This window comes from Falco cherrug, chromosome 8, assembly GCF_023634085.1.
Source record: "Falco cherrug isolate bFalChe1 chromosome 8, bFalChe1.pri, whole genome shotgun sequence".
Taxonomy (NCBI): domain Eukaryota; kingdom Metazoa; phylum Chordata; class Aves; order Falconiformes; family Falconidae; genus Falco; species Falco cherrug.
The window spans coordinates 63,871,292-63,885,626 of NC_073704.1; the positions used below are offsets into that span (position 1 = coordinate 63,871,292).

The 14,335-nt window shown below is 38.1% G+C and overlaps 1 protein-coding gene across 8 annotated transcripts in view; it reads right to left on the reverse strand.

Moving 5' to 3' along the window:
• The window catches only part of AFF4 (ALF transcription elongation factor 4), a 54,250-nt gene that overhangs the window by 19,915 nt on the left and 20,000 nt on the right, over positions 1-14,335 (reverse strand). For 7 of the 8 annotated variants that reach the window (XM_055719200.1, XM_055719195.1, XM_055719197.1 and 4 more), the window contains exons 3-11: positions 12,990-13,781; positions 11,624-11,668; positions 10,588-10,674; positions 5,247-5,283; positions 3,717-3,765; positions 2,310-2,330; positions 1,696-1,750; positions 629-666; positions 100-262 (exon numbers count right to left, since the gene is read on the reverse strand). In XM_055719200.1, the coding sequence (XP_055575175.1) occupies positions 100-262; positions 629-666; positions 1,696-1,750; positions 2,310-2,330; positions 3,717-3,765; positions 5,247-5,283; positions 10,588-10,674; positions 11,624-11,668; positions 12,990-13,781 (1,287 nt within the window). The remainder of the gene's footprint in view (positions 1-99; positions 263-628; positions 667-1,695; positions 1,751-2,309; positions 2,331-3,716; positions 3,766-5,246; positions 5,284-10,587; positions 10,675-11,623; positions 11,669-12,989; positions 13,782-14,335) is intronic. The other variant, XM_055719196.1, reaches the window with a different exon arrangement.

Genomic DNA, 14,335 nt, shown 5'->3' on the forward strand with positions numbered 1-14,335 from the left:
TTTAAAAAGCACTTTTACATTTATTAATCTTTTCTGCTTTCGAAACTCAGGATTAATGCCAAGCTAATGAAAACAGCCCAAACACATGTCAAATCCTACCTCAGGGGAAGCACTCTGTGATGGTTCATTAGCTTCACTATCACTGGAACTGCTTTCACTTTCAGAGTCAGATCCTGAACTGCTTTCAGATCCACTATGGCTGCTCGAGTCATCCCTTGAATTATCTGCTCCTTCACTGTTATGCTGTGAAGGTTCAGAATTACTGAAAACAAAAATGAGGAAAAATAAACAAATGCTATCCAAGGCAAAAATATATCCTAGAAGTCCTTTCATTAGAAAGAAAAAAAAAGTATTATTTTAAATAACAGTTACTAGAAAATTAAACATAACTGAACACAGTCACCCTGGAAACAAACAACAGCCTTTATTTTTCCCCGCTTGCCAAAGTGGTCAGTAAAATTTGTATGATATAAGCTATTTAATCACTGATTAAATTCTAATCACCTTTTGCTTTAACACAAGACAAAAAAACCCCATGAATTTTAGAAATGAGATCAAGTCAAGAGCTCTGACTGGGCTGAATATCACCACTCTACTTTCTATGCTGCAATCTACCAGGAATGCCTACCTTCCAGGTGTGCTCCTTGGCACTGTCTTATCGCAGTCCTGCAATTAGAAAAAAGAGCATGAAGCTTCTAGAACTTATTTTATGACTGTAAATACAATTAAGTTGCAAAGCATCAATTTAGAGCCTTTCAATTTTTAAAATTATTTAGCCTGAATAGCACCTTAATTCAGTACTTGTAGACAAATTAAAGTGCTGCATTTTCCTTACACAGAAAGAAACACAGAGTTATTTTCTCCAGATTTTCACCACCAATCTGTTATCGCAGAGTCCCATATATTCTGACTACAGTTCTAGGAGTCCCTGTTTCCACCACTCACTAATACCATTTCCATCTTTTTGACTCTGATGATTCAACGTTTTACAATATTCCAGAGATGCTCAGAGTACTAGGAGTTAACTTTGAGTACTATCTTCAAAGTTTTCCACATGAAGAAAATCAAGTACAAGAACTGGGAACAGGAAGAAAAGAAACAAAACAAGAGAGGAGGGTGGATTACTGCTAGGTAGCACAGACCCTACAGGTGTTTTTAATTTAGCACACTAAATGCCTTTTCTGGCAGAAGCTGCATGAAGTTAGTATTGACAAAGAAGAATAAAAAGACTTTTTGATAAAAATCAAAGTGCTGCTATACTGCCAGTTACAGATACAGTATCCTTTATCATCCCAAACACAGTCCAAAGCTACTAATGCACAGAGATGTTCACACCATGTACTCTTTAGCTGGAGTGGCAGAACATGAAGGGTTTGATCTTTACATGGCAGGCCATTACGTATATTTTAAAATCCACTATTGCCAATATACCTTCAGAGAAAGCCCATCTGAATCAGTAAAATGAGCTTTTCTAGAGAAAAGTGTACCATTTTCACAAAACAGGTAATTTTCCCAAAGTTTCCATTTAGGAATACCTGAGTTTTGTCTAAAAACATTCTGTTTGATTTTTGTTTCTTAATCATAAATCTCCTCTTAAGCTGCTCGGTTTGCTGTTGGAATATTGAACACTGCTCAAGTACTGAACCATGAATACATTCACTATGTTTTTCTGAAACTCTCATTTAATGAACATACCTGCTCTCCATCGCTGTCTTCACTACTGCTAAGTTTTAAGTCATCTTTCAACATACTAAGTAAAAGGGAGAAAGTAAGACAAGTTTTTCCACGTACTTTAATTACTTTCAAAGCGTTCTTCTATATTTCAACACGCTATTGTTTATACTACAAATTAGGCTGCATGGGTGAAACCCACAAGATACCATTCTAACATTTGATGTTTAAGAGTGGTGAGTTGAAGTCATTCTTTAGAGAAGAATAAGGATTCTAGTCCTCTGACTCCCTAGTCCATTCTGTTAAATTTCGAAAGGAAATTTGACACAATTTACTAATGCAGGAGGAGCTAACTCATGTGTGTTCAACTCCTTAATACACAATGGCCAAGAACATTGTTTGAAATAGAATCAAGGAAGCCAACACTAGTGGCTGCTTCCTGTCTCATGGCAACAGCACAACTGTTCTAAGTCATAATTATTTTATTATTATTCAAAGCCATAATTATTTATGGTAGTCATACATACACACATTATTTCACAATAACGACATGTGAACACACTGAAAACATATAGCAGGGTACAGGCCCTTTGTGCTTATTGAAAACCACCTTTGAATACAAAAATAAAACATCTTACTCTGTCTGGTTCGATTCACATCTGGAGAAAGAAAATGAGAAAGGATTAAATTCTAATACTTCTGAGTTTCACAGTATAGCTGTTCTACTGACTATCTGAAAAGAAACATCAGCCTTTATGATCTAGTTCCTGAAATATTTTTCATTTCTATCCTTTTACAAAAGATGCATTTATCTCCTTTTTTAAGTTTCGGGGGTTTTTGTTGTTTTTTTTTTTTTTTTTTTTTTTTTTTTTTTTTTAAGATCACAATCACTTCTTTTTTTCCCTACTAATTATTTAAAACTGTATTGTCGCAGTAAACATCACACCTCGGCTCTCTTCCTGTGCATCCCAGTTCAACACATGTCCTACGCTACCTATTGTTCTTAGATGTTGTCCCACTCCCCAGCTTCGGAAATAGCAGAGTTCCTTCTCGGCAGCCTACACTGCTATGACAAAAGCAAAGCCAAGTGGCGAACTTCTCTTTCTACCCCTCGTTGAACTGGCTGTGTATCAGCATCTTCTTAACAACACATTTTTAGGAAACTGACTGTAAGACTATAATAATTGAGGAGGGTTTCTTTTTGTTCTACTCCCTTCCCATAGGTCATGTGCTTTTTAATCTTGCCAATCCTGCAACATGCACAGACAAGCAGAAGAACAAGACTTCATTTTGTGATTGCATCACAAGAAATGTTAACTCAGAATAACAAGCTTTCAGAAGCTACAACCACTTTCATTAAACATACGATCGGCTGGTAAACCTTTCATAGAAATATTTGTTTGGAAACCATCTGTTAACAGCATATAGTTGATTTTCAGGTATGAGATAGGTGGACTACAGGCACCAAGAATATTCCAGTGGGTTTTTATTTTTCCTTCCAGCTGCATGATCAGCAATGTAAAACATTAGAGGTCTGTGTGCATAACTAACAGAAAAGTTTGTCAGTTAAGAGGCTGAGCAGAACAAACCCAACTAGACCCCAAGCAGAGTTTACAGTCTCCCCCAACATGAAACAGTTCCCTCTCCTGCCTATGCATGCAACTGCTTCCAGCTCACAGCTCTGCAATGCACACGTTTGCTAAATCCCATCCCATCCTGCCCATTCTTGGATGCTGATACCTTCCCGGTTCACAAGCTGATTCCAAGGCCCAAACTCTTGCACACCTATCCTGACAACTGACAAGAAACAGGGGAACAGAAAGGCAGCACAGGGTATTTGTTACTCACTCCAGTGTGCAATACTGAGTCTAATGTCCCAGAAAATGGCTGCTTAAAGATGATCACTGTTTTCTGCCCGTCAAGGAAAAGTATTGCTTAAGTGTCCGTGCAAGAACTGGCACATTCTAGTAAAAGAAACAGCTACTTTCCAAAGCTCTTAGAAGTTTGACTATTGTTCATAAAATGTTTTCTCAACAGCCACTTACGATTTGGATTGATGACCATTGGATGTTTTTGATGAAGGATTATATCGTTCTAGAAGAAAAAAGAAATGCACAGTTGAAAACTCAGCCAGTAAAGTAAGTTACTCCAAAGTTGCCACAAATACAAGGTCTTAGGATAAACCAAGAATGGCTGAGTAGACGAGAGAGTAATAACTAGCTGACATGAGGTACAATCCCCTCTCAGACTGAAGTAGTAGTAGATGTAGAGATAAAATACTAAATAGCGTGAATTATTTAATCAAGAAAATTGATTATAGAAAATCTAAACCAATACACACTTAATCTGTTATTAATGGTGTGAAAAACTGGCTTGCTTCTATCAAGATTAATCTACTGCCTTCTACGTGCAGGATACAGGGTATAGATCACCCTGTCAAGCTAATAGTCAAGGTCTGACATATTTCAGCATCCCTACATAGCTTTTTAGCACATAAACAATCTTTACATCCAGAAATCAAACTCAAAAGCCAATTCTTGCAATAGGAATACATACTGATATAAACAGCTTTTCAGTTTGGGTTCTTTTTCCCTCCCTTTCCTTTAATTCTGGCAAATAGCTAAGCTTAGTTCAACAGAAACAAGAACTGATGCTGTCAAAAGTTTCCTGGAAAATTCAAACAGGAGTTGAAAACCGGTTCTGCGTTTTGATTAACCGAGCCTCTTTACTTACACACCTAAAGATAGTTGCTCCTACAATGTAAACCTATGGTTTAGCATTATGGAATTAAGTTCTAATTTGCTTCCTTAATTCCCTACTGTATCAGGTGTTTAGATTAAGCTGCTTGTGAATATCTAAGACTAAACCGCTCTTCTTTTACTATTTCATCTGTTTCACCACTTCAAGAGGGAGCAGAAAGACTTTTGGAAGGTAACAGCACAAATCAATTCAATGTTACCTGGTATGTAACCTGTGTTAAATTATTAATTTCAGTAATATTCAAAACAACGATATAGTTAAAGAGAAATAAAAGCAGCTTCTGTCCAAAATCTGAAAATGCATTGTGGGAAAAGAAATTCAAGGATATTAGTAAGCATATTACTGTATGAGTTCTTGACCAGTTCTCTCTCTCGATTTTCAAATGACAACGTGAAAATGAACAGTGAAACTGCAATGTGCCATTTCTATTGAAATATAAGCATAAGCATTATTTTGGTTTCTAATGTGTTTCTAAGCAGGGAGCTGTTTTTTTTAAAGGGTGTTTTGTTTTTGTACTCAGCTATATTCAGTTAGATCAATCATAATGGCATTTTTTTTTCAAGAGTTAGAAAACATGACAGATTAAAAATGCAGGGTATTTTCTAGAAGATGGTAACAACTTCGCAACTCAGTCATAACTTTCTAGATTTCAACAAGAAATGCAAAAGAAAATCAGGTTTAAACAGGTTAAAACTTGAGAAAGTACAGCTAATCTTAACTTAGACTCCATCCTATGACCAGTCTGGAAAATCTCATTCGCTAAAAAGCATGAAACAAAAACATTAAACATTTTACAGGAAGTTTAATATACTTACTCTGTTCTCCAGTGCCAAAACTGGACTGCTGAGACTCCTATGGGAATAAAAGATCACAAGCGGGTTTTTTTCACTGAGAATTTTAACATATCAAAAAACATGCTGTGAGCAAGATATTCTTTCTACTGAAAGGATGGCACCTAACCTCTAAAAAAGGAAAAAACCTAACAACAAAAGAGAAAGAGTGATTCTTTATCTGGGCCCAGCTCCTCTCACCAGCCATACCAGGGAAGGGGAGCTTCACGCTCCTCTTCCATCGCTCAGCTCTCCCACTTGCTTCGTTTTAAGAAAGGCCGTGTGCAGCTGTACTACACAAGAGCTGAAACTCCAAAATTCCTATGTAACTTCCATATACCCTAGCTTCATGTACGTTTAGCATGGAGAGGAACTGTTCAGTACGTTTTTCCTTATCTTTCTTACACAACAACTTTGCTACTATTTTTATGTATTTGCATTCAAAGACTTTTCTCTGCATTTTTCTTTTCCACACACTCCCCACTGTGGTAGACAAGTAATGAGTACAGTAACAATCTCCCCCACCCCCCACAAAAAAACCCACCAAACCAGCAACACCACCAATACCACCACCACAAAAAAAAAAAAAAAAAAAAAACCAAAACCAAAAAACCCCACAAAAGCCCACCTTGTCAACAAAGGGACCTAAAAGACAACAAAACTTAAAAGCTGAAGAGCTCTGCACAGCCTGCCCAAACCCCCGTTTTGGCAATGGCTGCACACAAGTCCCTGGTAAAGGCATCGTTCCTCTTCTGCAAAGGCCAGATCTTCATGTAATCAGACAATTCATTAGTACAAAACCAACTAAACAATGATATGTAACTTCCTTTGACATATAATGAGTCTGTTACCTATACATCTAGCCATGAAAGATAAAGCCTTGCAAAATTTAGGACTTGTATCATCTTCAGTATTCCCATTCCAGAAAACCCAATTCTGACTCCCAGGACATAGTAATTATTTTTTTTAAACCCTAAAATATTGTTTTAGCAAACAAATACGAAGAGGCTACCAAATTACTGGAAACCTACTTCTAGGCTAGAGTGCCATTTTAAAATAGGACCTTCCTGACCTCATTTTAAAATGAGGACAAATGATGGCCCCATAAATAAAAAGTGAAAATATTTGACTCTATTCATAAAGTTACATATGCATATTTTACTTCAATGCTCTGGCAATGGCAAACCAGAATGACAACTCAATAATTATTTCCAGGTTTTTTTGTTATACCTGCGAACAAGTTTTCTCAAGCAGCCAAGTTAGTGACATGCAGCAGTTATATACGCAATTTATAAATTTATATAATTTTTTTAACACAGAAAAGCTTTACACAGCAAAGTACACTTGGAAATTTCTAATTTCCCTTAAAAGTAAAAGCAGTTGCAATAATGCATTGAACAAGTATTTTGTTGACTGTGAACTTGGTAAGGAACTTGCTTGTAAGGTGTTTCAAATGCCTCTAATCTTTACTAACTGAAAGAAAGGAAGGTACAATAAAAATAAAATTAACCTATGTTTAAAGTGCAAAGCAAAGATGAAGTTGGAGAGAAGCCTTATGACTTCAACGGAAAGAAACAGCTACACTTCCTTCAAAATTAATTAACTGATTTTTATCTTTTACACAGGTACAATGAGTACAATTCCCTGATTGCCTTTTTCCACTGTCAGCTTTGACAAGTTGACAAACTGTAAGTCAAAAAAAGAAGTGAAGACCACACAGTAATCAAACACCACACCCACAGAATAACTGCACTGGGGTGAGCACAGGATGAGGAACTGGCACCCATTCTTACCAATAGATGTATCACAAATTCTGCAGAAAACCGGCCTAACTGCTCACTTCAGGCAACTTCCTATTACTAGGGCATAGTGCAGTCTTTCAGTTAAGTGCACTTTAACGAGGCGTTATGTTTAAATGTGCAACTTTTTCCATCTCTCTTGCCATCTGTGTTGTCTTTGAATACTTATTTCTTTAAGAAACTTGGAGATTAAAAAAAAAAAAAAGCTGTACTTTCAACTCCGAAGTTATTTATAGCAATATCTTCTAAAGGCCTACTTCAGAAAGAAGAAATTAAAAACACCTTAAAGGAAGGAAACCCTTTTAACCGAAGTGTAATAGACTGCTGGGGTTAGATACTGAAGACACTGAAGCAGGAAACAAAATCGCAGCTTGTACTCAAACACAAAAGGTGGAGAGAAAAACGCTCGCCAGCTGCGCAGAATGGCAGTCGGGTACCAATTCACATCTGCAGGTTACCAGCTTGGCTGCAGCCCCGGTTGTGCTGAATGGGACCCATTTCCATTTAATGTCTGAAATCTCAGGTCAGATGTCATTTTCATTTCTCAGAAGCAAGTTTCTGTATTACAGCAGATCAAGGGATCTTCTCGGGAACTTCAGCACAGGGCAGATGCTGAGCAAACCTGGAGACAGAATCCACCTCTTCGGAGATGCCTCTAGGTCACTGCACAGGTATGCAGATTCGAAAACTGCCAAACCTCTCATGCTAGTTTGAAATGAAAAACTTTCACTCTAACAGACAGCTGGGATTTTTAATATACTTTACAAACACACCAGTATTTTTTGATTGTAAGTCCATGGCTTAAAAAAAGTTACAGGGGGTAAAATTACAGAGTGTTAGGTCATTGGATAACATTTTTTTATCAAGACTCAGAAATCAACATTTTTTTAATAGCATCCATAAAACTTTCCCTGACCTATTTTCATAATCAGAAGTTTTATCTTCTGATTCAAAGACTTCCTGAAAACTATTAGATAGGTTTATAGTAATCAGAGAGGCCCCTGTCAGGAGTTCGGGTTCCTTCAAGCTACTCACTACCTACACATGGGGAAAATGATCCTAATCCCAAGTGTCTTAAACATAAATTCAACTGGTCCACCAAAGGGAGCTTAATTTTACGTGCACAGGCAAAACATACTAAACTTCTGCACAAAAGAGGAATGCTGTGGAACACTTCAGCATATTACTTGTAAATAAACTGAGCACAGTATTAAAGAGAACAAGCTTTCCGTGAACAGTACTGCATGATTAAAGTAAACCACTGTTTTGTTTTTTGAATTCTGCTCTGGGTCCAGACTGCACAAGCCTATGGCTCACTAACTCACTGGAATTCTGCAAAGAGCTGCTGCCAAGAATGACAGAGGGGAGAAGGCAGAGGAAATTATAGGCTTTGGATGCAGAGAGAGAATTTGACAAAGTTCCATGGCTAAGATGTGCAGCCACAAAATAGAAAAAGCTGGCAGAAAGTCAAAAGACTCAGAGCAGCCATAAATGGAATTTTTTGCAAACTGGGTGAAGAAATACAATCCAGCTTGATAGGTTCAAAGAAACACAACCTACCTTTTTTGTTCAAATGTCAACAAGGCTGTGCAATCTTACATAGTTTCTCTCTGTGTCAAAGACACATATTTCTGCACACCACCTTTCTTCCCAAACGGAGTCAAATACCAGAGAAACACAGGAACAAGCAGTTCTAGCAACCCCATAATCAAATGTGCTCAAAAATGTGCAAAGGGAAAACATCTCCCCAAAGGTTCAGGAATAAGTATTCAAAGCAGTGGAATAAGTACCTCTGCCGGTGAGGAGAGGTGTGGGGTTTTTTAATTATTTTTTTTTTACAGTAACAGGTAAGAATCGTTTCCAAGTTCACAGTCTTATACAACACAGCAAATAAACCTGATTAAAAGTAACATACGCAAGATTAATATTGATCTAATGTTAAGAAAACAAATGACAAGATTTATTTCTAGACACGTCCTCAAAAACACAGCTGAGAACCACATAGTATGTTCTGCATTTTCAGCTCACTGGAGAGAAGCAAGCAAGACAGTGAGCAGGAGCACGGAGCGCCGAGGGCAATGACACCAGGGCTGCCCATAGCCCTGGGGTTTGCTGCCAGTGTGAGAGCCTGAACCATTTAACTTCACACCAGCCCGAGGGAGTTCTGTGGATGTGCACTTACAACATGCTAGCCGAACTTTTGACCAAAAGAAGGTGATGTCAAAGCATTCACGTAAAACGGATTACACTAGAGACCTCAGTGAGGAAGTCTTGAAATCCTTCACTGAACTGTCCTGCTTTGAGGAGTGATTTGGATCAAACAGGAAACTGACAGCAGCCAGCGGTGCTCCAGAAGAGCAGTCTGGTCAGAAAAAGCATAGTCTTAACTATTATGAAGTTAACTTTCAAAAGATAAACAGCGTAATTTCTTCACTCTGAAGTTATGCCAAATTAGGGGTGGAGTACCCCAATCCATTTCAGAGAGATGTTGACTCTGGAGAAAAATTTTATTGTCAAATCTTTTATTGGTAATCAGTAGATACAGGAAGCAAAACATGGATCCTTGAGTGAGTCAGCTATCGCAAGCTGAACTGTACTCGCTGAAGTTGCTACCCACAGCTATCTACCCTGCCTATCTCTACCCTGCCTACCCCATCAGCTTCCGAGATACTGCTCACTGCAGAGTGTATTTCAAGGCAAACAATCACCAGTGCCAGTCTGCCTTGAAATCCTGCTGCTGGGGCTGCCAGATCCAGCCTCAGGGGAGCAAGCAGGCAGCTGAGAGCAAAAGAACTCCTTCCTCAGAGGTGTCAGCTCAAGCAGGTCTCCTGGAAACGTGCCCTGTGCTGTCAACAGCAGCAAAGAGTGACCGATTTCTCTTTAGAATTAATAGCTTAAACACTTCAGTAGTTATTAAGTACATGGGAGGTTAGGAAGAGGACCTTTTTGAACAAGTGATCTGAAAATTTCTTTAGCAAAACATCCAATTTTAAAATTGGTTTGGTTTTTTTTCTAAATTGAAAATGTAAAATCTAATAGAACTATTAATAGACTTCAAAATAATGAGGAAAATTCATTTGATGCAGCAAAGTACATTTAAAATTGCTTAGCATTTACCAGTCAGCCTCCATTACTTTGCTAGACAGAGGTAAATGCACTTGTTTGGTTCTACACAAAATGGTGCAAAGTGTTTCCCCAACAGTGAAAAAGGCTCAATGGCATTTTCAAACCTCAGAAGTATCCTGAAGAAGGTTTGAATTTATGAAACAAGGTTTAAGTAGTAAAAGGAAAGTTACATTATAGACATCTTTGCAAACTGCTCTGTGTGTGTAAACCAGAGAAAAAATGCTGACATTTTCCATAAGGTTACTGCTGACAAATGTTGTGGTGAAGCAAGATAAAAGAGATGCAAAGCACTAAAACAAACCCAGAACTATGCAGAACTGAATTTAGAAGAGTTCCAAAATCCTGATCTTTAACAGGAGTTACTCTTTCAACAGCATTCAGTATTTGACTACAGCACTGACCTTTGTTGGAAAAGGAAATTTTGACGGTTCAGTTTTGCATGGTGTATGAATAGCAGTCAGTGGAGGAGGCCAAGAATGGGTCATCTCCTACAACCAGGAAAAAAAAAAGGAAAGCTATTAACAAAATTAAAAAGCAAAGATTTCATGTTACAATCTTGACTCAAATGGCTACCCTGTCTCTCAGGTTTCAGTTCACTGTCCACACTTCACTAAGCTTTATATTCAAATATTAATTTCCCAAATGTGGAACAAAGATTCTGCATATAAACCTAGATTTCAAATTGTCAGCCGTGAGATAAGACAGTTAAGCTGTAATAACAAGCAGACCTGAACATAAACTCCAGCAGAATTTAAGAGTCTGATCACTTAAGATTGTGAATAGCACACGTAGCATACAAGGATAGCAAGAAGAATCCTATGAAAGGAAAGCCTATAAAGTTTGAGGAAAACGGGGAAACATCAAATGCCTGAAGCTGGGAAGAAAGTGTCTTGTATTCTCTCAGAGCATCTCCAAGGACCATGCAGTACCAAAGGTGAGAGCAAATGGTAAGCCACAGAAATGCTCAAGGGAAACATGATCAATTCTTTTGTGATGGTAGACATACAACCAGGGGGATCACATGAGGGGTAAAAAGACTTGAGAAAATAACCTGGGTAGAAGAGAAGGGAAAGTTTTGCTGTGGGGTAGGAAAAAACCTACTACAGATTATCAGAATGTCAGGACTGTATTTTGGTGGAAGAAATGGGCAATTCTGGTTAGGTTAACAGGGAGGAGGCCTAGAAGAACACGAATGCAGTGAGGATATCCAGAAGATGATGTGCATACCCAGCAACGCTCAGTACCCAGCTCACACCGCTCTGCTTCCAGTTTTCCCTGGTCTGCCTGCACTAGAGGAGTAATTGAAGAGCCCTCCTGTAACAACTTGCAGCCAAGTCAATTTAAGAGGCACTAATCAACTGCAGAGTACTTTCCACCTCTTTAGCAATGTTTGCATTTTCAGTAAGTAAGCTATGAACAAAACCACAGAGAACTTACTTTCAGAATTTCATCCACGCAGCTCACATCACCAGACGCTGATGCCTACAAATCAAAACTCAAGATTAACTTCTCCTAAAGCAAATTTTCCTTAAAAGATTCCAGGGGCTAGAAACATTTAAAAAGCCTTCAATTCTTATCATGATTCATATGGACTCTATATAGATACAAACAGATCTTGCTACTTCTTTTCAGCAACGTTAATTTTAATATCAGATAGATCCATAGTTTATGGTATGAGTCACATCCAGTTCTGAAAAGCAATACATGAGATCTATAAAAAGTTGACAATAACGTCTTACTTTTCACTTGACAGTTAAAGTGATCACAGGCAGTTTGATATTATAAACTTGGGGGGGGGGGGGGGGGCGGGGGGAAGAGAATCGTAGCTTTCAATCATTTCCTGGAAGATGCCACTGGATAATATCTGAATTCCAATGCATGACCGTGAAAGCCCAGTAATGACAAACTGCATTATGAAGTAAAACATACATTACAGCGTGACTCTAGAAACAGCAATAATTATGAAACTATGAATCTTCTGCATCCCTGATGGCTACAAGCAAAAAGGAAGCAAAGCTACTATACGATTCACTGCATCAGCATTAGCATGTCAAGTCTTTGCAAGTAAGAAAATAATTTTCTAATTCTTACCTGTGTCCTGGATCTTATTTTGCTATTTGTTGAAATCCCAGGAACAAAGGCTTTTCTCTAGCTACCACAATTCAAGCAGTTAAACAGGAGATGCTCTCCTTGCAAGTGAGCTGTAGTCAAGAGTCTGTGCCTTAATGATTCAAAAATTACCAAACTACTAAAAGTTGTTAACCCAATAGTGTTTTGTATCCAGCATAACTGATAAAAAGTTCTGAACCCTGTTCAATTTGGTGTGCTTTAGGGTTACCTTATTTTCCCTAGGTGAAGATGAAATAATCACATCTAGTAATTGCTACACACTTCAAAAGAAAATCCGATACATGCAGATACTATCACTAGCCTAAGACAACATGGCTCCCAGTAATAACAATATATGTATCTAGCTTGTCAAAGTATTTGTGAATATCCTACTCTACAAAAATTAGCCTCTCTTGGTTAAGTTAGCCTTTCTGAAAGTCTCACAGCCATTATTTAATAAAAATCATCGTATTCATACGGAAGAAACAGAAGGAAAAAAACACTTTTGCACATTGCCCATTTAAAATACAGGTTTTCACTGCATAAGTTTAAGATGCTTTGTGTAATTAAAAAAAAATCCAGTGTTTACCAAAAACTAAATTTTGGTTATGTAGATTGGGATTTTAAAGCAGCTGGAAAATCCCAGCCCAAAGGAACTTAGGTTTAAGCAACCAGGAAACAGAGAGCAACTTACATCTAGTGGTTGAGAAGGTATTTTCAGCTTGGTTAGATGTGCTTTGCTGCTAGGCTTCAGCTCATTCACACTGCTGCTGTGAGTCTGACTACTGTAGTGTTCAGAGGATAACTTTGGTTCCATGGATTCCTGTCCATCCATTGGCCTTACGTACGCAGTGGGTTTCTGTAACATTGAGCTGGACTTGGACATTAGTGAAGGTGGAAAAGACTGATTAGAGTGCTGTCCACTTGAAAATGAGGGTACACGGGAGGGAGAGTCCCAGTTGGCATCAGGATCCCGGGGAGATTTTGAACGTTGATGTTCTTTGCTGTGGTGATCATTTCCATGAGATCTTGAATGGCTGGAGCTCAAAGAAGAAACAGTAGATGGTTTTCCAGGGCTGGAAGAACGGGGTTTGGAGTGTTCAGACCCATGCTGGCTTTTTTTGCGGCTGCTGCTGCTACTGTACGAGTCGCGGTCATGCCTCTGGCCACCACTGCTAGTGTTATTGCCACTGCCACGCTGACTACTATGTCCACTCTGTAAGCCCGAGGACCGTTTCTGAGATTGTGAGGAAGTGCTAGGTGCTGGTCCTACAGGAGTCCATTTGCTGCTCTGATGTGAGCTAGTATTATGTCTCTGATCACCAAAGAAACTTTGGTTTGATTTTTCATCTGGTGTTGATGGTACAGTTGGTTTGGGAATTCCAACAAGCTTTTGTAGCGATCTATCTCCTATAAGATCCTTCATTTCATCATAATTACCAAGCATACTCTGAATACGACTAGACAATTTGTCTTCTTTACTAGTCTGTGAAAATAATTTTAAAAAACAATGCTTTAAAAAAAAAAAAAATCACAACTTTACTTTCAGTTAATTGATCTGACCACTATCTAAACTTCAGGGCTAAGATCACGGCTAGCATCCATGTCTTTTTTGCCATTGTTTCCAATTCCCAATTGCAGTTCTTAAAGCAGTAATTTAACCTCCTAAAACATAAGGAAAACATACTTCAGCAGCAGGAACAGTAGAAACAGCACTAATCAGTGCTTCAGATAATGCACTGGTGAGCTGGATTCAAGTTTAAAAATTGTAGATGCCTACTGTCACCTTAAAGACTGTTTCTCTAATACAGAATGCATTAGTCTAAGAAGTTTTAATTACCAGTAAAATAAAATCAGCTTAAACTCACCACTGCATGTAATTTTTAATTGGTATTTATACTGGCATAACTCTTGTTACCAACAGTTATAAGGGTTCTTTCTTATATAACCTGTTTATTTTCAAAATCAGGTATACTGTATCACTACCCCTGCATCCCTACCAGCTTTAGTTAACCTCATACATACAGGGTTTGGTTATCA